At 34.6% G+C, this 27,959-nt stretch overlaps 1 protein-coding gene and 1 pseudogene across 2 annotated transcripts; one reads left to right on the top strand and one right to left on the bottom strand.

The window, feature by feature from the left end:
• The first annotated feature begins 356 nt into the window (after positions 1-356).
• Positions 357-10,688, top strand: LOC143536230 (ATP-dependent helicase BRM-like; annotated as a pseudogene). The gene is made up of 14 exons (XR_013135855.1): positions 357-509; positions 2,035-3,231; positions 3,298-4,515; positions 5,222-5,334; positions 5,462-5,549; positions 5,632-5,718; positions 5,791-5,883; positions 5,954-6,037; positions 6,128-6,331; positions 6,435-6,674; positions 7,536-9,053; positions 9,144-9,600; positions 9,677-9,910; positions 10,003-10,688. The product of XR_013135855.1 is annotated as an ATP-dependent helicase BRM-like (transcript).
• Positions 10,689-11,336: 648 nt separating this feature from the next.
• LOC143536229 (ubiquitin-conjugating enzyme E2-23 kDa-like) lies at positions 11,337-14,649 on the bottom strand. Its single transcript, XM_077030272.1, has 6 exons — positions 14,488-14,649; positions 14,288-14,367; positions 13,520-13,634; positions 13,377-13,429; positions 12,815-12,943; positions 11,337-11,659 (listed from the first exon to the last, which is right to left on the bottom strand). The coding sequence occupies exons 1-6, from the start codon at positions 14,529-14,531 to the stop codon at positions 11,526-11,528; spliced, it is 555 nt and encodes a 184-aa protein (XP_076886387.1). The 5' UTR covers positions 14,532-14,649; the 3' UTR covers positions 11,337-11,525.
• Between the last annotated feature and the right edge of the window lie 13,310 nt (positions 14,650-27,959).

The raw sequence follows: 27,959 nt of genomic DNA, 5'->3' as shown, positions 1-27,959 counted from the left end.
ACACACACACATACACATACACATACACATACACATACACATACACATACACATACACATACACATACACATACACCTACACCTACACCTACACCAGTGTGTGAGAGAGAATTAATAATATCAAATAATAATAATCAGATGAGTCCAATTCCTCCGGTTACTTCGCCGTCTTCTACATCCATCGGACCACTCATGGCCCACCACACCACACCATCTCTCAATTGAATTAATAATAATCAATTTTAATATAATAATTGTTCAATTTTCTAGAGAGAGAAACTGATTTTATGTGGATCAGTTTTATCCGGATTTAATTACCTACAACTTGTTTATATATATATAGAAATATTTCATTAATGCAATCTGGTGGTGGTGGTGGACATGGACGGAACATGGTGGCCGGACCGCCGTCCTCGTCTGAGTCGCCGTCGTCTTCGTCGTCGTCGGCGTCACAGCCTCAGTTAGGGTTTGATCCGATCAAGCATCAACAACAACAGCAGCAGAGGCAGGTTAGGTTTGTGATTATTATTATTATTATTATTGCTATTTTGTTTTGATTAGTGGAATTGGTTACTGAATGTAGCTTTAGTTTAATTAGTTAATTGCCTACATAAATGAGTGTTTGTAGCTTAATTGTTATTAATTCCGGAAATGTGGTATTTTAGTATATTATAAAATTTATTATTACTATTATTTTTATTATTATTATTATTATTATTATTATTATTATTATTATTATTATTATTATTATTATTATTATTATTATATTGTTTACTGAATTTAGCTGTAGTTGAATTGTTGTATGAATTACTTACTTAATTGGCTACATAAATGAGTGTTTGTAGCTTAATTGTTATTAATTCTGGAAATGTGGTATTTTAGTATTAATTTATTTATTTATTATTATTATTATTATTATTTACTGAATTTAGTTGTAGTTGAAGTGTTGTATGAATTACTTAATTAGTTAATTGGCTACATAAATTTTTTTGAAAATTGACTTTCATAAAAAACAAACACCACCAACGACTATCACCAAGACGGAGAAAGACGCCGAAAGCCAAAAACCAAAAACAACAATCACGTTACATCAAATAAACACCATCTTTTCCAATCCACTACCCCTATCTTAGATCTATTGGCTACATAAATGAGTGTTTGGGGATTAACTGTTATTAATTTTGGAAATGTGGAATTTTAGTATGTTAAAATTTATTGTGGTATGGTATCTTACTGTACTTGTTACCTGAAGTGTCTTTTGTTTTGCAATTTGTTTATTTATGTAAAATTTCTTAATACTTGTAAGGACAATATTTTAAATTATACCATTAATAATTCCTTTTTGTGACCTTTGTAAGGACAATATTTTAAATTATACCATTAATAATTCCTTTTTGTGACCTTTTAATTATTGGTTTTGTATTCCATAATTTTGGGTTGGGTAGGTCTTGATGTGTGTGTATTGTAGAAGGAATTAAGGAATATAGAGATGGAAAGTAATTAAACTGCATGTGTAATCATACCACACATATATGCTATCTGTCTTGTAATGAGGTTGGTGGTCTTGTGGTTTTGCTTTTGCTATTTGTAGTATAAATTTGTTACTTTGTTCACTGCTTAGTGCTTACTACTGCATACAGAGCACATGTCAATTTGAAACTAATTAGAGAACCTAACAGAACATCACTTATATTCTTCAAATATGTTTTAGAGGACAGCCATAATTAAGCAAGAACTACTTACTATGTTTCTCTATATATTCAAAGCTTTTTGATGACGCACACAAGCACTATAAATAGTGAGTGAACGAATCATAAATTGTTACCTCATCGTGTTATTAAGATGTTTAAAGTAGTTGAAAGTGTCAAAGTTCTGGGCCTGTCCTGTTTTAAATCATTATTTCATATTTATAAGAAGCGTCTAAAAGTATTTGTCGATAACATAAGAATATGCTCTTATCTGTTTAGTTCTGATATGAAACTGTTCTGCTTTTTTTGTTGTCGTAAGTATGTTTTTCGTATGTTGGTTATGCAGTCGTTGCAACAGCAGTTACTTAGAAATCCTGAAGGGAGAGAAGCTTTATTAGCATATCAAGCTGGAATAAGGCAAGGAGTATTAGGAGGTAATGCTGCTTCAACTTCTGGATCTATGCAAATGCAACGTTTAGCTCAGCAGTTTAGCCAAGAGGAAGGACAAAATATGAGACAGGGTTTCGATCAACACAATATGAACCCAATGCAACAGGCATACATGCAATATGCTCTTCATGCCCAACAAGTCCAACAGAAGTCATCTGGCATGCAAGCTCAGCAGCAAATGGGAAATACAAGAATGCCGGATAACCTTGCATTTCAGGCTGCTAATCAGGCTCAGATTTCTTCCAAGAAGCCACTTGACCATTTTGCCCTTGCAGGGAAGCAGGTTATGGAGGAAAGCCACCAGGCAGTTTCTGACCAAAGTCAAAGTCAAATTCAGAATCAGAAACATTTTGCCATGCCAACGGCACTTGACCAGTTAATGCAAGGAAATAATAATATAAGACCAATGCAAATTCAACAAGCTCAACAGAGTATTCATAACATGGGAAACAGCCAGGTGGCAATGGCCGCTCAAATGCAGGCGATGCAGGCTTTGGCTCTTGAGCGTAACATTGATCTGTCACTTCCTCAAAATGCTAATCTGATGGCCCAGCTACTCATGCAGTCTAGGATGCTTGGTCAACAAAAAGTCAACGAAAGCAACATGGGCTCACAAGTTGCAACTGAAAGTTCCCCGCGTAGTGATATGTCTGGTCATTCAGGCTCTACCAAAGCAAGGCAGACAATGTCACCTGGTCATCTTGGGTCAACTCCAAATACCATGTTGGTCAACAATTCCAGTGGTGGTCAAGGCCAACAGTTCTCTACGCATGGGAGGGAGAATATGAACCAGTTGCCACCTAGGCAGCCCACTGTTAACGGTAGTGGGATGTGTTCCATGCCGCCTCCTCAATCACCTGCTAACATGAGCCAGGGTGCAGATCATTTTAGCAAAAACATGTTAACAGGCTCAGAAATACAACATCCTAGACAGCAAATGAATAGGTCTTCTCCACAATCTGCAGCTTCATCTAATGACGCTGGAATGGATAACCCTTCATCTTCTCAGAAAGGGCAAAAACTACCCCCGGGATTTACAAAACAGCAGCTTCATGTTCTTAAAGCCCAAATTCTTGCTTTCAGGCGTATAAAGGTATGTAAAAGTTGTATTTTTTATCTTCATATTATTTGTTGACTTATTGATTTGACTTAATGACAGAAAGGTGAGAAGACTCTGCCTGCTGAATTACTTCAAGCGATTGCACCACCTCCACTCGAAGCGCAGTTGCAGCAAATCAATGTCACTGCTGACAGAAGTCCTGTGGAGTCCAATAACAAGGATCTGAAACGAGAATTGCACGAGGAGAAATCGGCTGCAGGTACAACAGATAACGCACAAGGTACAACTTCAGTAAACGAAGCCCCATCAGTTACCCTCTCTGCAAAAGAAGAACAGAGAAATCCTGCAATTTCTACCAAACAGGAGCATGAAGTTGATCACGTGACACAGAGAGCTCATGTAAGTGAGGGTCCCACAGACAAGGGTAAGGCAGTTGTATCATCGCATGCTGTTGTCTCACAATCTGGAACTTCACCTCAAACAAAGGATTCGGGTCCTTCTAGAAAGTACCATGGCCCACTGTTTGACTTTCCATTCTTCACTCGGAAACATGATGCTTTTGGATCAAGTATGCTGATCAACAACAATAACAATCTAACACTTGCATATGATATAACGGATCTCCTCGTTGAGGAAGGTGTTGAATTGATTAACAAAAAGAAACACGAAACCTTAAAAAAGATTAAGGGTTTGTTAGCTGTGAATTTGGAGAGAAAACGGATAAGGCCGGATCTTGTTTTGAGGTTACAAATTGAAGAAAAGAAGCTTCTACTACAAGATGTGCAAAAACGTGTGCGAGAAGGACTCGATCAACAACAACAAGAAATAATGGCAATGCCAGATAGACCATATAGAAAATTTATTCGGTTATGTGAACGCCAGCGTATGGATCTAAACAGGCAGGTGCAGGCTGCTCAAAGAGTTATTAGAGAGAAACAACTTAAAGCTATATTTCAGTGGCGTAAAAAGTTTCTAGAATCTCACTGGGCTGTTAGGGATGCACGGACTTCATGTAACAGAGGTGTTGCTAAGTATCATGAGAAGATGTTGAGGGAATTCTCAAAGAGGAAAGATGGTGACCGAAGTGCAAGAATGGAAGCTTTGAAAAATAATGATGTTGAGAGGTATAGACAGATTCTTCTAGAACAACAACATAGTGTACCAGGTGAGGCTTCTGAGAGATATGAGGTTTTATCTTCGTTTCTGTCGCAAACTGAAGATTATCTCACTAAACTTGGAGGCAAGATTACAGCTGCCAAGAATCAACAGGAGGTTGAGGAGGCCGCAAATGCTGCATCTGCAGCTGCAAGAACTCAGGTATGGGATTAATAACCTGGAAACAAAAGAACATGAACATGGCATGTTCGTGTTCGTTTATGTAACTTTAACTAAAAAACGATCGAACCTGAACATAAAACGAACGGGGTATACTTGTGCGTTCTTAAGCAAGTTGGCCCTAAAAAGTTGTTAAAACCAGACTAATTTGTAATGGAACTAAAAATTTTAAATGAACGTATTAACTAACGTAAACAAATGAATTTAAAACAAAGGTAAACTAATGAACAATAAAAGATCATAAACGAATTTAAATAAACGAACAGTCATGAACATGAAGGAATAAGACATGTGTTCATGCTCGTTCGTTTATTAGATAAACGAACTTCTTGCCGAACGGTTCACGAACTCTTCACTAAACGTTCTGTTTGTTTACAGGCCTAGTTGTACTTAGTGTGTCAAATATGTTTATAAAGGTCTTAACAATAATACTATTATTTCGAATAAACGAGTTAACCTATTTTTTAGGCTATCACTAAAATACCCCTAGAGAGAGATAAGGCCAAGCGGAGCGCTATCTTTTTATTTTACCTGTTAGTAATAAAGTGAAACCTTAATCGATTGTTTCATAAGTAAATGGGTCAAAATTGTCCTCTTTACAGTCTATACTCTATATAAACATGAAAATGATTTTTGTATTTCATATCTTTATTTTTTTCTTTATATAAGTGTCAATTTGTTGTTGAAGGGTCTATCTGAGGAAGAAGTGAGAGCTGCAGCTTCTTGTGCAAGGGAAGAAGTTCTAATAAGAAACCGTTTCTCTGAAATGAATGCACCTCAAGATGGTTCATCTGTTAGCAAGTAAGCTTCAATAGTTAATTTTAGTTGATTATGACTTATAAGATGCCCTTGGTATTATACCATCTATAGATATAGATGATTACGACTTCTTTCACTCATTGTCCGTCCTATTATTGGTTATCTACAGATATTATACCCTTGCACATGCTGTGAGTGAACGGGTCATACGACAACCCTCAATGCTACGAAAAGGAACTTTGCGTGACTATCAGCTTGTACGTTTCTTTAATTCATTTTTATCATGGATTAATTTGGTCAATGTTATAATGCACTATTATCAATTTGTTGGTCTTCCAGGTTGGATTGCAGTGGATGCTTTCATTGTATAACAATAAGTTGAATGGTATATTGGCTGATGAAATGGGTCTTGGGAAAACTGTCCAGGTAAACTACTTGTCTGTAATCCTTTTTATTCACTTGGCAACCAAATCTTATTTTTTTTAATTCTTTGCTCAGGTTATGGCTTTGATTGCTTATCTGATGGAATACAAAAGCAATTATGGCCCACATCTTATAATCGTTCCTAATGCTGTTCTCGTTAACTGGAAGGTTCGTTAACCTTAATCATTTTCTAATTAATATTCCACTTTACATTCTTAGCTAACTTAGTTTTTTGCAGAGTGAGTTACACACTTGGTTGCCAAACGTCTCCTGCATTTATTATGTCGGTAACAAAGACCAACGGACCAGATTGTTTACTCAAGTAAGAACAACCCCCCCTCTACTCTTTTTCTTCCTCTTATCATTACATTTACAAAACTCATTTTTCACGTTATTATATTTATCGTGATAGGAGGTTTGCAGTATGAAATTCAATGTCCTAGTGACAACCTATGAATTTGTCATGTTTGATAAAACAAAACTTTCAAGAGTTGATTGGAAGTATATAGTTATTGATGAAGCACAAAGAATGAAGGACCGAGAGTCAGTTTTAGCCCGTGATCTTGACAAATACCGCTGTCAAAGGCGGCTTCTTTTGACCGGGACCCCCTTACAGGTCTCTGAACTTCATTATGTTTTTGTGTGCAAATGCTATGTTTTATACTTTTTAACGCAAATGCTGAGTTGGCGAGTGCTGTATGCTTATTTCCTGTTTGCAGAATGATCTTAAAGAGCTCTGGTCATTGTTGAATCTGTTGCTTCCGGAAGTGTTCGACAATCGAAAAGTGTTTCATGACTGGTTTTCACAGCCGTTTCAAAAAGAAAGCGCACATAATGCTGAAGATGATTGGCTTGAAACCGAGAAAAAAGTTATTATCATACATCGACTTCATCAAATCTTGGAGCCTTTTATGCTTAGACGTCGTGTTGAAGATGTCGAAGGTTCACTTCCTCCAAAGGTAATCTTGTTTTTTGATGGGTCAAATGGGGTTAAGTAATATATTAGCTTAAAAGGAAACGGGTCAAGCAGAACTTTGTAGATGTTTTGTCAGATTAAATTATTTTTTATAAATATATAGTTTTCTCGTTGTATTTGACAAACTAATTATCTACAAAAAAACTATGAGTTCGAACAAGACGTGTTTTGGGTCAACTCAATACAACCCTTAACCAGAATTACCCGTTTTGACCCGTTACTTAAGGGTGTGCATGAAACCAAAATAACTGATCCTTAACCGAAATAACTGACATAATCAAAATAAGTGATCCTTAACCGGACGGTTTGGTTTTATAAATATTTATTATCCGAATTTTTGGGTCCGGTTTCGGTTTTGCTTAAACGGAAAAAACCGAGTTGAATCGTAGAAACGAACCCATTTTTATAGCCATACCGAACCTGTAAAAACTGAATTTAGTTGTTGAATTTATGCATTATAATTTTTTAAAATTTAATGTTAAGCATTACATAAATGGCTAATAAATGGTGCAACCCAAAAATTTTAGCCACAAATTTGTAATAATCAATTAATTATTAATTAACAAAAGATATATAGCATCGAGTTCTTTTTCGTGTCATTTCTTTGGACGAAAAGTTTCAAGCCAAATGGCAAAACCGAAAAAACTGAACTGAACTGAACCGAATTCATTGTGCAAACCGAAAACCAAAAAAAAAAAAAAACAAAAGTACAACGGTTTTCAAAATCCAAAAGGTCAAATTTTATATTTTTGGTTTGGTTTGAACTTTTTAGCCCAAATTATCATACATTCCAGCTTCTTTAATTTCTTCCTTGTGTCTGACCTTAATAATGTTAAAATTACAGATTTCCATCATCTTACGATGTAAAATGTCTGCTATCCAAGGTGTGGTTTATGACTGGATAAAAGCTACCGGTACAATACGAGTCGACCCGGAAGATGAGAAACGCAGGGTTCAAAAGAGTTCATTGTACCAAGCCAAAACATTTAAGCCCCTAAACAATCGAGCCATGGAGCTCAGGAAAACCTGCAACCACCCTTTACTTAACTACCCCTTTTTTAATGATCTCTCGAAAGACTTTCTCGTTAAATCATGTGGCAAATTATGGGTTCTTGATCGGGTCCTAATAAAACTTCAAAGAACCGGTCACCGAGTCCTTTTGTTTAGTACAATGACAAAGCTGTTAGATATATTAGAAGAATATTTACAATGGCGTAGACTCGTGTACCGAAGAATTGATGGTACAACGAGCTTGGAAGACCGTGAGTCAGCTATTGTGGACTTTAATGACCCGGACACAGATTGTTTCATCTTCTTGCTTAGCATTCGTGCAGCGGGACGCGGTTTGAATCTTCAAACAGCTGACACGGTTATCATATACGATCCCGACCCGAACCCTAAAAACGAGGAGCAAGCGGTTGCTCGGGCTCATCGAATCGGTCAAACACGAGAAGTCAAAGTTATTTACATGGAAGCCGTGGTTGATAAAATCCCGAGTCATCAAAAGGAGGATAATTTTAGGAACGGAGGTAGTGTTGACTCAGACGATGATCTAGCAGGTAAGGATAGGTACATCGGATCTATTGAAAGTTTGATAAGAAATAATATTCAACAGTATAAGATTGACATGGCGGATGAGGTCATCAATGCTGGACGGTTTGACCAAAGAACCACACATGAAGAAAGACGATCAACTTTGGAATCTTTGTTACGCGATGAAGAAAGGTATCAAGAAACCGTTCATGATGTCCCGTCACTTCAAGAAGTCAACCGGATGATTGCTAGAAGTGAAGAAGAAGTTGAGATTTTTGACCAAATGGATGAAGAGTTTGACTGGGCTGAAGAAATGACCCGGTTTGACCAGGTTCCTAAATGGCTACGTGCTGGCACTCGTGAAGTCAACACTGTTATTGCCCGAATGTCTAAAAAGCCCCCGAAGAACATGTTATATACAGATAATATTGGCGTGGAGTCAAGTGAAATGGGTGCTGAAATAACCGATAAGAGACGAGGACGGTTTAAAGGAAAGAAGTTTCCAAATTATGCTGAGCTGGATGATGACATAGAGGAATTTTTTGAAGCTACATCTGAAGAGCCTGTAAAATCAGATGAAGAAAATAGGGATTCCGATGATGATGATGAAACTACTACACCTGTAGTTGACAAAAGTCAACCAGAGTTTCATCATCCTGCGCCACCTGGATCTTCTAGAAACAATCATATGCTTCCAGACCCAGGTTCTTCAGGTTCATCTTCGGATACCAGACGACTAATGCCAGTAGCGGCTTCTTCTCTTTCATCTAAGAAATTCGGGTCACTTTCTGCATTAGATGGTCGGCACGGTTCTCGTTCTAGATGGCTGGTATGTTTAGTGTTGACTTTTATTGTTCACCTGTATCGTGTTTTTACATGCGTGAATCTAACTATGTATCCCACAAATGTATACAACTAGGGTGATGACCTAGAAGCAGGCGAGATTGCAATGTCTGGAGACTCACAGATTGACCTTCAACAATCGGGTAGTTTAAATCATGACCATGATGAAAACGAACAAGTTTTACAACCTAAAATAAAGCGCAAACGTAGTGTTCGGCCGCGGCCCGCTGTGGAGAGGCAGGATGGCAAGTCGGTTGACCGATCTCTCCTTGGTCAGTCCTCTCGCCTGCCCTTTCAAGCTGACCGAAGACCTCCTGCCAAAACTCAGCCTGACCGAAAGTTGGTTCAAGAAAACAACAGTTACAAGCAAGAGCAAAGCAACCTCTCATTGAAGGCTAAACGAACCACACCCCCCTGCCCGGAAAGTTTCCGGGCAGCCAACAAGAACTAATCCTGTATCGGGTCCTTCAGAAGCAAAGAAAGGAAGTGGGCCTTCTGGTGGAACCGTGATGACTGATGCTATCCAAAGAAGGGTATGTACTGTAATAAATAGCAGTTATTATCCAACCGTCACAATTATAAAAATCTTTATTAATTTGCTTAATGCAGTGCAAAAATGTAATTACTAAGATCCAGAGGAGAATTGAAAAAGAAGGCCAACAAATTATTCCTTTATTAACTGATTTGTGGAAACGAACCGTAAGCCCTGGAAGCAATAGTCTTGATTTAAGAAAGATTGAGTTGCGTGTTGACCAATTGGAGTACAATGGAGTTATGGATTTGATTGCTGATGTTCAGCTTATGTTAAAAGGCGGAATGCAGTATTTTGGATTCTCACATGAGGTATATACTATATATAACCCTTCAATAAATAACCGGCCGGCTCAGGTTGATCCACAAATACTTCATTTCAAAATAATAATATTGATGAACAGGTGAGGTCCGAGGCGAGGAAGGTGCACGATCTATTTTTCGATATAATGAAAATTGCATTTCCCGACACTGACTTCCGAGAAGCCCGAAGCGCCCTCACTTTTACTGGCCCATTGGCTTCCTCATCTCCTCGAGGGTTACCACCCGTTGGCCAAAGTCAAACCAAGAAACCAAAACCGATGGTTGACCGCAAAGAGCCGGAACCAAGCCTCTCCCCGAGACCACTCTCTCGTGGGTCCACACCCGCTAGAGAAACACGGTTCTGGAGCAGCAGCAGCAGCAAGGCTCAGGAAGATCCTAGACCGTTGACCCATCCGGGTGAGCTCGTGATAAACAAGAAAAAGAGAAAGGACAGAGAAAAGTCGGCGCGGGTAGGGAATGGGTCGGCCGGTCCAGTCTCACCTGTTGGTCTTGGGACTAGGAACCCGAGTAAAAGTCAAACCAGACCTAGTCAAGGTCAAACAGTTGGTCAGCTGGGAAATGGGGGTGGAGCTAGCCTTGGTTGGGCTAACCCGGTTAAACGGATGAGGACGGATGCTGGGAAAAGGCGGCCGAGCCAACTGTGACGGGTTCGCAGGTTAGCGTATGCCGTATGGTTTGTATGCATTAAGTAGTAAGTACCACCATTGAAGCATATAATACAAGTGTGCTACTGTTTTAAATAATAAAAGGTTTTTGTTCGTCGAAAGATGCCCGTGTTCAGTATATGCAATGATTTCCCCATTCTTTCGGCTTGTGTTTGTTAGGAGGTAACGAAGTGACTCATTATACACAATGAGAGCCCGGAGTGAAATGCTAACTTAAAAGAAGACTGTTTTTATATGTTGTATAGTATTTAACTTGCTGTTTTGTTATAACTTTATTTTATTTAATGCTGTCTTGGTTTAAAATAAACGTAGTTCGTTAAGAAAGTAGACCTTAACTTTTAAGTTCATATGTAGCATTTCGATTAAATTAATTAAGCAATTCAAAACCCGTTACAACGCGTGGAGAAAGATAACTAGTGTGATTTGATCTGCTTTGCTTTGCTTGCCACACTATCCAAATACAAATATTTGACTGTTCTCTAAAACATACAGATACACAAATAGGAGATCCGACGCAAATGGATTTTAACATAAAAAGTGTGAGAAACGCTGAACTAATTATGTTTGAATTGCAGTAACCATATTACATACAGTAATTAATTAATCTTGTGCATGGTAAGACAATGTTTGTATTTGATCACAACACTATACACACATTTATATATATAATTTCTCACTTATGTAGTTTTCTCCCTTCTCTTCATGTGCTTTTTCTTCAATTTTTCGACAATTTATGCAAATTCATATACACAAAGCATATTACCATTAAAGTACACGAACAGAAACGAACAAATCTGTACATAAGACGAAATGAGAAGGGGAACAGGAATTTCCTTGCCATCCCTCCGATACAAATGGTCCTTTTTTAGTTAACAAGACACAATTACAACTAAGACATAATTTACAAACATCGGAAAGCTTAATGATCGACCGTCGGACTACGGGTCCACTGGGCCCGCTGCCATGTCATCATCTCCCGAGTCATATTCGTCTTCACTCAGCTCCTCATCACTCACTTCCTCCTCGGGAACACCACCCACATCTTCCGCTTTCGCATACTTTTCGCAGTATTCTGTTCAATGAGCCAATGCACGACTTTCAGTTAAGAGGTACAAGTCATTGAGGAGTAGACCACCATGTTCAATGGCTAATGCATCTCATAACAATGAATAGGTGGATCTTGCTTTATTAAAAAAGAAAATAAATCTTTAATCGCACACAAAGAGATACTGTTGACTTTCTTAAGTCAAACAAAGAATCTTTAGCTTAAAGAATATTATTTGTTATAAGTCTTAACATTAGAAACAAAAGATCATATTGAATACTATAAAAGTGCAAAAAAAAAAATCCTTAGTGTAAAACAAGTTAAAAGATTCACATCAAACTTGAAAGTCAAAGTCAGTAACTTTGACCTACAAAGTCAAAACAACAGGCACAAGAGTAAATATTACAGAAGCAACCACTTCACAGAACGCAAAACCATAGTCACATGGATCGCGGTTCGCTCCGGTACGGGAACGCAATTCGCTAGTGGAAGCGTATTCGGTACGAACCGGTACGGTCCGGTACGTGTACCATAGAATCCGGTTCAACGTTCCCAATTTAGAATATAATGTAACCAATTAAATTTACCATAACATAAAATAAAAATTACCAAAGAACATACCTATTTAAATTTACCATAGCATAAACTAAAGTTTACCAAATTTCAAAATCCAAATTCTAATCCATAACAAAATTGAAATATCAATTGTTCTAATTGAATAAATATAAATGTATAAATATAGAAGTTTCCATAAAAAAATATCGACCTAATTGATTTTGAAGCCAATAACTGTTGAAAACATGAATATAGGAGTTTCTTAAACTGCCACCCAAAATTATAGGATCTATTAAATTGATAATATCGGCAATAGGAGAAGTGGAGAACGAAGAACCTGCAACTGAAATCGATTTCTCCATCGATTTGGAACGACGAACCAACCAATTGAATTCGCGATTTGGAACGCTAGCGATTTCGTTTCGGTACAAAACGATCCAATACGAAATCGTGGCATGCTAAGGAATTATGTGGCAAAAGATGACACTTTCTTGGAAGGTCATGGACCATCGGGTTCAAGTCACAGTCAAGGAATTTTCTTTTTTTTTGTTAATATTTATTTATTCGGTTTGTATTTCAGATTTCACCTCAGATTTGAAACACGCATTAAGATAAGAAAAATCATACCTTTCACTCGTTGGTCATAAGCAGCTTTATCACGCATCATAAGAGCCGCAGCCTCACCATTCAGTGGATCTGAAGCGTTCGGGTACAACAAAAGTTGTGGAAGGAACACTTCAAACACGTTCACCAAGTCTATAAATAGATACATTACGGTTCGACATCAGTTAAATGTCTAAAATACCCTTCCACTACGACCGGTATAAACAATCTTGCATTGGCATTATTGATTTAGAAAGTATGCTACTAAGTGTTAGAAAGTATGTTTACTATATGTTAAATGTCTAAAATACCCTCACACCGACCAGTATAAAAATGCTTGCATTGGCATTATGGATTTAGAAAGTATGGTTACTAAATGTTAAAAAGTATATTACTATATGGTAAAAGTCTAAAATATCCTTTAATACCATCAAAACAAGGGAACCTTGCACATCCAAATTAGTGTAGTTAAATCACTGTTAAGAAACTAATAAAGGCGGTGTTCGGAAATTGGGCTTATTCATATCCAAGCAATCCCAAACAACCCCTAACTGTAAACTGAGAATTTCAGAAACGCTGCAATTACCGAACATGGGGCTCCATGTCTGATTAATCACATCCAAGCAAACCGAACCCGACCTAAAAATCAAATAAATTACAAATGTGTAAATAGCGAACAACAAGATCATGGATTCTTCAGATAAAACCAGTGTAGGATTTCACACTCACATTTCATCGACATTTGGATGGTAAATCTTGTTAACGAAGCCAATCGAGGGAGATTTGTAAGGATAAGCATCCGGAAGCTCAACCCTTAGCTTCCACACACCTCCATGATATGGACCTGTATGATTCATGATCACATTTAAGACACATTTATAAAAATATCTTCTTTTTTTCACAATTTCAACATTAATTTTCCCCTTTTCCTCAAAACCTTGAATTTACAATCCAATCTGAGATCTCAATAAATTCTTTTTGACCAAAAAGATCAAAAGCAACATCTGATTTAGATTTTAGAAAGCAAAAGGTAAAACATCAAGATCAAGAAACATTGCCCAAATTCAAAACAAAGACACAAACTTTTTATCCCAAATAATCAATCAATGATCAAAATCCAATCAAAACCTTCTTATAATATTATCTAATATTCAAGAAAATAAAAATCTTGTTTAATCCTGCCCATATCAGTTCAATCCAGCTAAAATCAAGAATACCCACAAAACCTAACATCAAATAAAGATAAACCCTTTTCAAAACTTTATAAAAAAAAGTCAAAATATGGTTCATAAAAGTTGAATCCAGCAAAACTCAAGAACACCCACAAAAATTAACATCAAATAAAGAATAACCCAGCTCAAAATTAAATCAAGAAAGTCAAAATCAGGTATAATCTAGCTAAAATCAAGAAAACCCACAAAACCTAATATCATAAAAAGTAAAAAAATTAAATTTTTACATATGATAATGAAGAAGAAAATAATAAAGTGGACTTACTGTCAGCAGGCCCATGAAAATGCACATAAAACTCTTGCATCCCATCATTGATCATCTCCACTTTGTAATCACTCATCATCCTATTTAATTGATGATGATGAATCAGTTGACAAAATAATTTAAAAAATAAATAAATAAATTAAGATAAGATTTAAAATGCACAAATTTTTAGACTAAAAAGATGGAATTGAAGAGCTTACAGCTTCATCAAATCCATCTCTCTGCGTTTGCTAGGAGAAGACATTTTTGTGTGTGTGTGTTTTGTGGGTGAATCTGTGTGTGTTTGCTATTGGGTGAGAGAGATAAGAAAGAGAGAGAGAGAAGGGAGTTAATTATGGAAAGAAAATGAATTTGGACAACAGAGATATTAATTAAAACAGGGGACACCCCTTTACTAAAAAGAGATTTTTTTCTTGTTAAATTAGAGATTGGTATACCAAGAGAGTTATTTACTTATTTGTTCATATCTTGATATTCCCACTTTGATAATATTGGTAAATGGTTTAAGTGTAAATTTGATGATTATGGGTTCAATCCCTATTAAAAGTGATGACCATGATGTAGTTAGAACATGTCAGACAACGATAAGATAATATGACATGTGGTATTAAATACAAACAAAACACGATAACTAATCGTGTTATTTATTTTCAAACACGAACTTGTTTAATAACATGATATCATATTAAGAGACATGTTTAAAGATACAATAAATAAACATGTGTAATGAAAACAAAAATGTTCAAAACGAGCATAAAAGTTTTATAATGTATGATCTATAACATCCATTAACAATATAATATCGGGTTCTGATCGGCATGTGTGAAACGTCGTATGTAAGTATCACTTTAGGTTTAAGACTTTAGGAGTGTATAACTGTATATTAATCTATTTATTTTTAGTTTAAAAACCTACACAAGATACTAACATGTCTTAAACCTGTTGAAACACAAATTGTAACATCCTACTTTTGAATAATAAATAAAAAGAAATTTCGTTTACTTTAGGGTGTGTTGTTATTTAGTTAAGTTTAATAAATAATGAAGTGTGGGCTTGGACAATAAAAGATGGAACAAGGGGTGGTAATGAGCCTTAGGTCCATGGGCTTAGGGGTATATAAACTCCCTCAAACCTCCTTAAAACCCTAAAACCCTCATTTCAATCTTCTAGCCTCCATACACACTAAAAAACACACACAAACACCCTCAAACCTTATGGCTCATATCTAAAACCCAAAATCGAGCATATTTGTATTAGATCTTTGATCACACAAGCAAGAAACAAGTCCAATGTCACATATTAAAGTTAACAATAGCTCGAAGTGAACCCAAAAGGTATGTTTAAGCTTAAAGATTGTGTTTTTAAGGACAGTTTGCCCTAAGATTTGAGATTAAGGCAAATCGGGTATTTTTATACAACAAAAATATAAGCTTGATGATAAAACGTGGACCTATTAAACCCGTTAGTATAGATCTAGCCAAATCGGGTTTTGAAATCAATAAAGGTTTAAACTTTATTGCTAAACAGGCTAGATCTTGGTCAAGGATAGAAATGGAAATGGTTAAAATATAAGGTAATGGCAAAATATTGTAACGGATGACAAAATATGAAGTAATAATAATAATAGTGTTAATATGCTACAGTAGTGTTCGAATGGAAAGTAATCGAATGAAAAGGTATTCGAATGGAAAAGTATTCGAAAAGAAGGTGATGGGAATGGAAACTTATGAATCAGGTTCTTAAGAAACTTGATTCAGCAAAGTTATCTAATCGAATAGAAAAGTGATCAAATGGAAAATGTAAACGAATAGAGGTGTATTCGATTCGAATGGATATTGTAATCGAATCAAATGAGGAAAGTAATCGAATCGAATCAGGAGGGAAAAGTGATCGAATCGAATGTCCATTCTATTAGAAATGTTCATTCGATTAGAAATGTCATTCGATTAGAAATGCCATTCGAATAGAACTGCCATTCGATTAGAACTGCCATTCGATTAGAAATGGTCATTCGAGTAGAACTGAGAATTCGATTAGATTAGTCAAGACTTAGAATTTTCAAATGAATTTTTAGTAAATGATTGTTAATGAAAATAAAATTTTTCCATGCTGACTTGGCAGCTCAACCCCAGCAAGGGGCTCTGCCCCCTTGGACCCTGTTGGGGGCTGCTGCCCCTAAACCCCGCTGCCAGGGGCGTTGCCCCCGGACCCCCGTAGCTAGGGGTTACAATAACTTAGAAGTATGATATAATTAGAAGTAGTTAATTGATACTATAATTGTTACAGTTAGTCGTGCACAGCTTAGGAGGGGTATCACAATTAACTCTGAGAAGCACAGGATACATGTGAGTTTCTAGCCCCATTTCCTTGTTATGTTTTCGGGCCTGTGTGCATACTCAATGTGATTAGTTAATACACTTACCTTAAGCGGTAAGTGTATGATATGTGATAGTATGATATATGATGTATGAATGATGTATGTATGATATAGTAAAGATTGAGAGTATGTATGAAAGTTTATAATTATAAAAATAAAGGAAGGTACGGTATGGTAATATGACAGAAAAGGGAACCAGACCCTAATAATACTCGAGGAAGAAGGGAACCGAGCCCTAAATAATACTCGAGGTAGAAGGGAACCAAGCCCTAATAATACTCGAGGAAAAAGGAAACCGGGCCCTAATAATAACTGAGGCAGAAAGGGAACCGGACCCTAATAATACTCGAGAAAGTAGGGCGAAATGCTCTTTAAAACGTATAAGTATGTATGTAAAGTAAGATAAAAATAAGAAATAATGAAAGAAAGAAAGAATGAAAGTAATAATGAAGATATATACTTATGTATGTACGAAAGAAGGATAAACATGTTAAGTAACTAATATGTATATTTGGATACATATAAGTAAGTATGTGATCGTATTGTATATTGCCTGATTAACTAGAACTCACTCAGTGTAGCTGACTTTTAGTATGCACGCAGATGAGTAGGATGAGACAGCAGGCTTGAAGATGGGCACATAGCAGAAGAATAAAGAAGTTGGCATCTGAAAACTTAATTTTATGATGTTTGAACTTAAGACATGTTTTATATGGTTTAAATTTTAAGACTTATGTAATTAATGGTTTTCATTTATCTATTCCGTGAAAAGTTTCAATTAACTCAGATATTTAGAACTGTGTTTATAAGTAAATCCAACGTCAAAGCAGGGCACCGGGACCGGGGCCTTACACAAATTCAAACATGTCTTAAACAGTTTGACATGTTTAAGACACAACACATGTTAAGCTCAAACTTGTTAAAACCTATGTCGTGTTAACAGATCCATATCATAAATTGACAACTCTACCATGATGCTCTAATATATTTTACTTGGTTTTAATAATACAACTATTTGCAATTACAACGAACTAGTTTTTTACTCAAGTGTTGTTATGGGTTCAAAATGTAGATAGAAATAATCTTACCACGACTGTGCATTTTATAAAGGCAACAAAACAAGAGAAAAAAAGAAAACCCGGAAAGAAATTAAAAAAAAAACTAAGGAAAAAACAAGAAAAAAATAAGTTTATTAAAGCTTATTAACTGTAGTTTAACTTTTTTAAGTCCAGGGTCAACAATTTAAATTGGATTAAAGTTCAGATGTGTTGTTGAAACATTTCAAGTTTTGTTTTCAAAAAATTGTGTCCCACGGGATGCAGACCAACATATTTTCCATCACACCACATGCGTTTCTTGTTTTAACATTCCTTTGCACGTGTATATATATTGAATTATTGATAAAAAAAACATAAAAAGGAAATTTGTTGGATGTCATGTAACATTTACTAGTTGGTCAACCGCCTACCTCCACCAGTCATAGTCAGGGGTTTAAAAGTACAAAATCGTGCCTCGAGTCGTTTCCCCTTAGCCTCGAGGCGCAACGAGGCGGAATAAAAAATATAAAAATAAATATATATACTTCCTTCGGCCCATTAAAAATGTCTATGGTTTGAAAAATAAAAAGTTTAAGGTAGATTGAATGATTACTTTAATGCTTACCAAATAATAATAATGCCCTTGAAAATTGGACCCATCAATATTATTTATTAATACTAGTTGTGTATGTTTAAGGGTAAACATAGAAATTAACTAATAAATTTTGAAAGTGGATATTTATAATGGGTAAAACTATAAAGAAAATATGAACACTTTTAATAGGACGGAGGGAGTATTTTATAACGAATAAAAATTAGATATAAGTATAAATTTGTGTATTAAATTTTACGGTCAAATTAAATAAACATGCAAACTTGGGGGGTAAAAAATGAAGTTTTGCGAAAAAAAGGTTAAAAGGAAAAAACGTGTTTTAGAAATTATAAAAACTAGGGTTAAGGTGGCAATGGAAACAAAACTATGGTTATAAGCGCCGTTTGAAGACCTCCACACGTTCCAGGCACACATTTTGCTCCGTTTAACCCTAAAAATGACCATTGAACTCTTTCCAACACTGCTATCAACTCACTCATCTGCCCCGCCTCACTCAGATTTCACTGCCTTGGCCCGTAGAATTGTACGCATAAAAGAACCCCGTGAGACGCCACCTCATAATCATTTTCTCACCGCCTCCTCTCGAGGCGTGCCTCAAACCGTTGTTTTAAACCATGGTCAGAGTCCATAACTATTTATGAAGGTTTACAGGTTATATATATTATATAATGAACAAAATTTGAAATATGTTAGTACTTTTTTTTATGTTTTACAATGTAAAGGCCCTGAACCTAGTGCCTTACATTATCGTTGAATTTACTCATAAACATAGTTCTAAATATCTGAGTGAGTTAAAACTTGGCGGAATAATACAAACTTCAACCATTTGTTACAAATATCAAAAACTCTTTCGAATAACATTAACAATTGTCTTTTAAATTCAAAAATAAAACATAACATGACTATTTCTTCCTCGAAAGTCAGTCTTTATTCTTCGATGCCATGTGTCCCACACCTCAAGCCAGTTGTTTCATTCTACTCAACTACATGTATACTAAAAGTCAGCTACGCTGAGTGAGTTATAGTTTACATGTCACAGGTTTGTCTTACACATTTATCATACATATTCGTATCCGGAGATACTATCGTTATCTTTGACCTGCACTTACTTTCTTACTTTTTACATGTACATATATTTAGTCTTACACATTCTTACATAATCATACAATTGTTAATTGATGTGCTAAAAGTAGGCAAATAATTATTAACTAAATTACACTAATCTAGACACTAAGTAATACTCTAGACTCTTTAAACTCGACTAAACTACTGACCGACAAGTGAACCGATCGACTATAGTATAACTAAGTAAGTCCGGATATCGGACCCACGAGACTCTTTAAATTACGAAACTAGCTAATTAGACTCTACTAAAAGGCACGACTATTTAATAATATTGTTTGGTGGGGGGGAGGGGGTTAAACTAATTACTAATAAACTATGAATTAAACCATAATTTAATTAAATAATAATAAAACATCATGATTACTTAAACCTAATTAATTATTCTAATAATAAACTTAAAACCCTAATTGAATAAAATATTAAGAAACTATTAAAAACACTTAGATTAATTCAGATGATAAAGATAACTACCTAGGCTAGAATCCCCTAAGTTACGGCAATCAATTAACTAGGAAACTTAAGTTGTGGAACTGAGATCGTAAGATAAACCCTCGACAGAAAACCCGAACATGACCCTTGAACTTCAAGAAGACGCCTATGGATTTCTAACAAGTTTTAAGACTCACCAGTTTTATGGATCTAACTTCCTTACGGTTATTTAATAATTTATATCTAAGTATCTTTATGACGAAATCCTACCTTACAACGCGGAAATAAAAGATAGCTAAGTAGACTCAATTGACATAGACTAAGTTGACGATCAAAAACTGGACAGACTCCTTACAAAGAACTAAATCTAGCAATCCTGACCAACAAAGATCTATCAATAACCTATCACCTTACAGCTTTCTAGGCTAGCATCTCACTTTTATCTATTTAATTAGTTACATTGTTTCTATGATCTTAATGCATATTAATCATAAACTAGTCAAGAACACAGAGTAAATGACCTAACAAAACCATATCCTATGAAACAATCAACAAGGGCAATGTGAAACAATAAATCCAAGTAAATAAAACCAAGCAAACATACGCATCAATTAATTCAAACTCAACACTTTACTTAAAACATAAAATCCATAACGAAATAAATCCCAATTAAAATCAAACCGAATAAAGGTTCATCACGACCTAGGTAGTTTATGAAGTTTAGCCTAGCATTGTGTAATCTAAATCAAACAAAACAAATAGAATCGAAAACATGGTAAAAATATAAAGAACGGGAAATTAGAGATGATAAAACCCGTAATCTTCAATCGCGAACGTCTAACTCTTCACCGGCTGTTCTCGTGCCTTCAAAACCACCTCGAAACTCAAAAATATGCTCCAAAGAACTCCCAATTCGTCTGGTGGCAGCAGGTTATGTTCAGGTTAAAGTTAGGGATGTTTAAATACTAAAAACAGGGCCCAACAAGTAACAAAAACGAAATAAAAAATCTCATCAGATGTGCCTAGGCGCCGCACGACCGAAGAGAGTATTTAGGCCACGCGGTGCGGCCGTGTGAAAATGGTCTGACCAGTTCTCTATCCGGTTCCTTCCTGACGCGTTACAGATCTCTGTTTTGGCTCTTTTTGACTCGTTTTTCGCCCTTTTCGATCACGATCAACTTCAATTGCCTACGAAACATAAAAGTGTTAGTAGTATACAAATATCGACTAAAAACTAATAGAAACTATTAAAATATTAAGTAAAATATACACGGGAAATATAAATATTTAGCATTATATCATTACCACATTCTTGCACATATATTATAAGGGTATGCTGCCCTGACTTTTTCACAATTATTATAAGGTCTGTCGTTCTAACTCTTGCACAGATATGATAAGGGTCTGCCGCCCTAACCCTTGCTCCGATATCAAAGAGGCCACTCTACTCTTGCCTAGGTATTAAAAGGGGCTGTCATCCTAACTCTTACATTCTACTCTTACTTGTCTCTTATAGTTATATATAGGAAAACAAAGTAAACACATGTGACAAATTCTTACAAACATTCTTTCATTCTCAATAATAGCATTCATACTCACCAATATATATATAGGGGTGAGATCTAGAGAGAACTCATTTTAAAAATAAAACTATAGAACTACTAAAGAATTATTTTTAACTTTTAAAAAAAATAATATTTTGCGATTTTTTTATTTCCTCTTAATAAGAAGATATTGTTCCTAAAAAAGTTGTCGATGTAATGCATATGTGCATTAATGTGTATTGCATATATAAAATAGTGTTTTATTGCATATAATACGACACAAATGCGTTATATAATACAAATTATGGTATATATGCAAATACAACACTAATAATTGTATACAAAATACACTATCACATATATGTAATATAACACTAATTCACATATGCACTATATTGATTTTTTATATTTTTGTATTTAATATAACACTATTGCAAATATACAATACAATCAACTGTATATATGCTATTCAACACTATTTCAAATATCAAAATGTACACTATTGTACATATGCATTATAAAAAAGTCGATGTATTGCATATATGCATTAAAACGAGTTTTTTTAATATTTTTTTATTTTTATATTTTTATGGAGTGAAGAATAACAACGTATAAGAAGAATGAAAGAAAAAAACTATTTTTTTAATTAAATTAAAAATACTTCATTATTATTCTCTTGTTCTCTCTCTAAGGAGGAGTTCTCTCTTGATCATTTCCCTATATATATATATATATACACACACTTATAGTCTTACAAGTATGCACACAACCCCGAAAACATTCAAAGGGAAATGGGCTAGACCTCACCTAGATCATGTTCCTTTATGAGTTTGCGGTCACACCTCTCAGCTGTGTACGACTAACTGTTTAACAATTTACAAACGTTACTTAACTACCCCTAGTCAAATAATAATTCTAGGTTAGTAAAAACTCTAACGAACGAAGGCTCGGGGGCAGCGCCTCTGGCAGTGCCACAACATTAAAATCCAATATTCCTTATTATTATTATTATTATTATTATTATTATTATTTAACTTAACTAAATAATAACACAACATTAAGTAAACAAAATTCGCTTACTTGTTATTATCAAAAGTATGATGTTACATACAATATTATTTGTTATTAGTTTCTATTTACTTTTCGTCTATTTAGATGATAAATTTAATGTTGACGGAAGTGCCACGTACTGAAGTAGTAGAGATGTTAATGCTAAGGTATGTGGGCATACAAGCAAGGTTGAACGATATAAGAAATTAATTCCTTGGCAAACGTGGAGTGCCATGTATGTGATTGAGAAAGATGATAACTCCAATAAAAACCGCATAAACTCTTAATAGTGTAGGGGAGAAGGGTAGAGAGGAACCCAGATTGACATTTGATGAGGGGATTAGGTATGATTTGTTTGGCTTGCACCTTACAAAAGATATGATCGAGGATATAAATTCTTGGAGTTGAAGTTGTAAGAGATGTGGAGATATTTTTTAGACTTTTAAGGGGGTGTTTAGATTTGTCATGGATTTGTCTTAGAACCTTTTTTCTACACATAGTCTTTTCTTATACTTTCATTGCCTTAGCTATAACTTTGCTTTACCTTTATCTTAACTCTGCCTTGACATAGAGACTTTAAAGGGTTGCATATAATGACTTTTAAGACTACTCCTATTAGTAAAACACACATGGTTTGCTTTATTATTTGAAATTAAAAAAAAATAAAAAAATCAAAGAAATGGACCGAACGGTTCACCACACCAAACCAATTTGTTAACTCATTCACTGCCACATGTCAGTTTTTTAATGGACTTCTATTTAATTTGTTTTTTGCTTTTCCTCACACACTAATTAGTTTTAACTATAATAGTTATTTTTTATAATAACTTTTAATTATTAAGCTTTTAATAAAATTCTAAAAATACAGTCTTGTTCAATATTTTTTGAGAACACGCCGGTATATTTTTTAATATAAATATTATCCGGCAAAAAGAAGCTAAAGTGAAGATGATGAAAAAAAATTTCAGTACTCTAGTCAATGAATTAGAAGCTTATCCAGTTATATGACCGATAGAAAATTTCACGTCGCTTTAAAAAACGATTTAGTTGAGCATATATAACAAAAATTTGGCGATGGGTAGTTATATAGTTTGTATTATTTGTAAGTTTAATTCATATTTCATACTACGATTTTAACTTTCTTTGTAAATGGTATCGAGTATGTTTGCTATATATATATATATATAATTTTATAAATAATTTAAATTAAATATATTGCTAAGATTTTTAAAATTTTTTTTTATGTTTCTAGTCACTTTTAATAAAAATAACAGCAAATATAAATTATATTTATTTAATAAAAAATAAAGGTTGGGGCTAATGAATGTGAGAAGTTGGGTTTTGTTTAGTTGTATATGTGGAAGAGAGAGAAATTAATTTTATAATAAAAATTAAGTTTGATTGGTATATGAATAAAGATAGTGTAAAGAGATGCATATTGCTTTCTTTTTGGTGTATTATTTATTAGGGAATACTAATATAGTACTCTCACCACTTATGCTATTCATAGTTACCAATACTATTATTATTAGTATTATTTGTCTGATTTATGGTTTTGTTCTTTCATGTCACAATTTTTGTCTAAAAGGGTCCTTTCAGGTTGTACATAGTGGGTGTAAAGATTGGACGAATTCCGGCGAGGAAGGGCGAGAACACCACCCCGGATGATTTTAGGGGCGATAAGGGGGTGGGGGGATTTGTTGCCGGGAGTTTTGTGTGTGTGTCGTGTGTGTATATATTATTATTATATTATTATGTGTGTGATATATATATATATGTGTGTGTGTGTATATTTATATATATGTTATGCTGACTAGGCATCACATGACGCAAAACATCCAATTTTATAGCCCTCCACTATGCATAGCCTTAGAGCTTGGACATTTACTAGAAGTAATATTCTTATTTATTGTGAGAGGAAATATTTGCTCTTGTCCCATTTTTTCAAACTATACTTATATTATTATGCTAGACGGGTGTCCGCGTGATGCAGCGGGTGTTTGAACATGTTAATCACGTACAAATATAAGTGTTTGTGGTTCGGTTAAAACCTTGAAATAGTTTAAATCGTTCATTGGTTTGACTTGTTTTTTCTTTTTCTTTTTTACTTTCGGTTTGTTGGTCGGTTTCAAAATTTTCAAAACGTAGTGAATGGTTGGTTCGTGGTTTATATCGGCAACCGGCCATATGAAACCAGAAATGACTGTAAATTAACCTAATTGCAATATGATTCCTTTTGTAATATTTGTTGTTATTATTTCACGTCGTAGATCTTCCATTGATATTTACCATTTATGTGGCTAAAATTATCATTTTTTATTTATGATCATCTCAAGTATCATATTATGTTGGTTTTTAGTTAAATTTGATGGTACATTTAAATTATTAATTATTTTAAATTAAATCTATTATTAAAGTTTAAACTGTGAAACCAAACTGGAACTAGGCCGTTAATAAAGATTCGGTTTCAACTTTCAATTGTTGAGTTATAACATCCCATTAAATTAAAAACTAATCTCATCAAATATTTGATATAAAAATCCTATAAAATAGGGATATACTAAAAATTAATATCTGATTTATTTAAAAAAAGATATATATTATTTATAATTAAAAAACCAATTTTATAGTGTAAAAAAAAATAAACGGGTCTTGGGTCTCATCAAACCCATATAGTTTTTAAACCGGGTTATAACATCTAATTTATTTATGAAATAATTTATCATCAAACCATAAGTATATTATTAACTTTCATACAATAAAAAAATAAAAATTCAAAAAATAAATAAATATTAGAAACAAAGAATATAAAACAACCCCCCATAATACGAGGGATTAAAACTAGTTTATTCCATAAAGTAGATCAAAATGCCGAAAGTTATTAATGTTCACCGGCCCTTCAACTTTAGTTTCACATATTTACTTTTTGGCATTTCAATTTTGGTAATTAAATTTTTATCGTAACAAAGCGAATCGATACTGACCGACTTTCTTCCATATACCCGCAACAATGCATATCCTTCGAATATGTAATGCCTTTAACCCGCTTAGCCGCAAAGCGAGGGTAAAAGTACACGTTCTTATTTGAAACACAAACACAAAGATATACTATAAAGATAGGAAAAACTATAGAAGTTACCTATAGGAAGCGTGGAAGAACAAAATTAACCCTACTCGTTAATATCAAAATATAAGGACAATTAGGAGTGAAAAATGGGGACGCATGTCTTTCTCCTGCCCTCCTATCAATTCTATACAAGCTTGGAGCTTCTTTGTACTATTAGTAAGATCGTGTATATTGATGACTTCTCATGACACATTCACCTTGTTCTTCATTGGCATTAAAAAAAGTCACCCTAACAGCTGCTTTGTACAAAATGGCCAAGCCATTTTTGCCCTCAAAACGCCCCCTTAGCGCCCGACATGTGACATTCGTCAAATTTCGAGTCTCGATTCGTATCCGTTTTGTAAACTTTATTGATGTAAACCGACCCTTTTTGTAAACCGAAGCTTATGATATAATAAAAATGATGAATTTTATGTTACAATATTGTTTTACACTTGTTGGGTCTTGAAAACATTCATTTCGGTCTTTAAAACGCTTAAAAATCACTTAAAACGAACTGCCAAAACTGTCATTTTTGAAAATATTGAAAAATCAGGAAATCCACCCCGTTGCGCCGCGCAACGGGGGACCCCTATTCTGGTCGCGGGGCGCGACGGCAGACCTGCAGCAGCTACATGTTTTTGTTGTTTTGTGTTCGTTTTTTACCCTTTTCTCATGCAAACACTTGATATAAACACTCATCTTTGACCCAAATCCTTCCCCTATATATACACCACTATTTCCACTCATTTACACCTGCTACATCTTCAATTTCTCTCTCAAATTCAAAGATCTTAAGGTTATTTTCATTGTGTTCTTGAAGGTTTGACTTCCAAAAATCAAACTGAGTTTAATCTTTAATTCTAACTTGTTTATCTAACATTTCTAACACTTGTTAATGGTGGCACAACATATATATAATACACACCCCTTGTTACATTTGGTAGTTGCTTCTCCGACTCCGGTTGGTTAAGTTTCGGACCTCGTAAGGCAAGGCTTCATGGAGGACTTCGTGTTCTTGATATATATACACACATAACTTGTTTGCATATACTAACCATGTCTAACATCTGCTCATTTTAGTTTATTTACCTTATTTACAAGTTCCATGGTTATGGGTTTAAGAGTCTATGCTTTGGTTCGACCGCAAATAGCTCCAAACCGGAAACCGAAATTTTGCTTACTAGTTTGGTTAAAAATAGTTGTTTAAACATGTTTAATATTAGATTTGAGTTTTTACAATCATTTTTACAAGTTCTTTGATATTAAGAATGTGGAATCCATCTATGAACTCGTTGGGAGATGGAAACCGAACCAAACCGAAACTTTTGCTTAAAAGACTTGTTGTTAACTTTTTAGTTGTAAAACTTAAATATTTCTCATTTATGAATTATTATACAAGATCTATGATATTTGGGCATGTGGAGACCATCAAGGAACATATTGTGAGATGGAAACCGAACCAATCCGATTTTTACTCGCTTAAGACACACAAGTGTGTTTTTAGCTATCAAGACTTGTATATTTCTTTAAAAATGGTTTACAAACTGATTTTAATTATTTTCTTAAGTACTTGGAAATGTTGGATCCAACTTGATCTCATAACATAGTTTGGACCGGCAAAATCGAACACTCGCTTAACGTACGTTGTTAGTTTTAAAACAATAGATCTACATACTTGGTTAAGTGTTATTATGTTTTAATGAGTTATCTCATAATAATTAATATTTTGGAAAGTTGACTTTGGGTTTGACCATTTGTCAAGACCCGAACCGACAACCCGAACACTCGTTAAAAACCTGTTTTAGTATCTTTGTCCCAATGGAACTTGCATTTTAGCATTTTTTTTCCCATCTTATTACTTAACATTGGTTAAGTAAATATTATGGTCAGATACTTTAACCCGGTTTTGAGCAAACTCACATTTTTAAAGGGTTATTATTATAAATTCTTAAATAGTTACATTTTAAACCTCGAACTTTCAATTGTTTACTTTTTGCAACAATTATTTTATTTAAAGATCTTCAAGGCAACCTTTCTAAATCCAAGACTTCTTTTATTTTAGGCTTCATACGTTAACTCGTTGTTCCGGCAAATCTCCAAATAATCAAACTTTCAAGTTTATTACTTGAACGTGAGTAACTTCATACCCCGTTTTCTATCTTTTGTTTTGGGGGTGACATTTCATCTTATCTAAACTAAATGTTTTATACTTGGGTCTTAAACCACAAACGTCGTTGTATATTTTACTTGAATAATTGCTCGATTTGGTGTTCTATGCTTATTTGCCTATGTGTTTATCGCTTTCGGATGGTGGGACTATAAATCCTAGACCATTTGGCAACCCCTCATGGCAAGGTGTCGTTAACGTAATGCAACTAACAATAACTA

The sequence above is a fragment of the Bidens hawaiensis genome, unplaced genomic scaffold (genome assembly GCF_021521415.1).
Source record: "Bidens hawaiensis isolate Kalapana, Puna unplaced genomic scaffold, B.hawaiensis_p1.1 tig00010745_1, whole genome shotgun sequence".
NCBI lineage: Eukaryota > Viridiplantae > Streptophyta > Magnoliopsida > Asterales > Asteraceae > Bidens > Bidens hawaiensis.
Note: the sequence above shows the minus strand (reverse complement) of the source record. Positions and strands in the feature narration are given on the sequence as shown.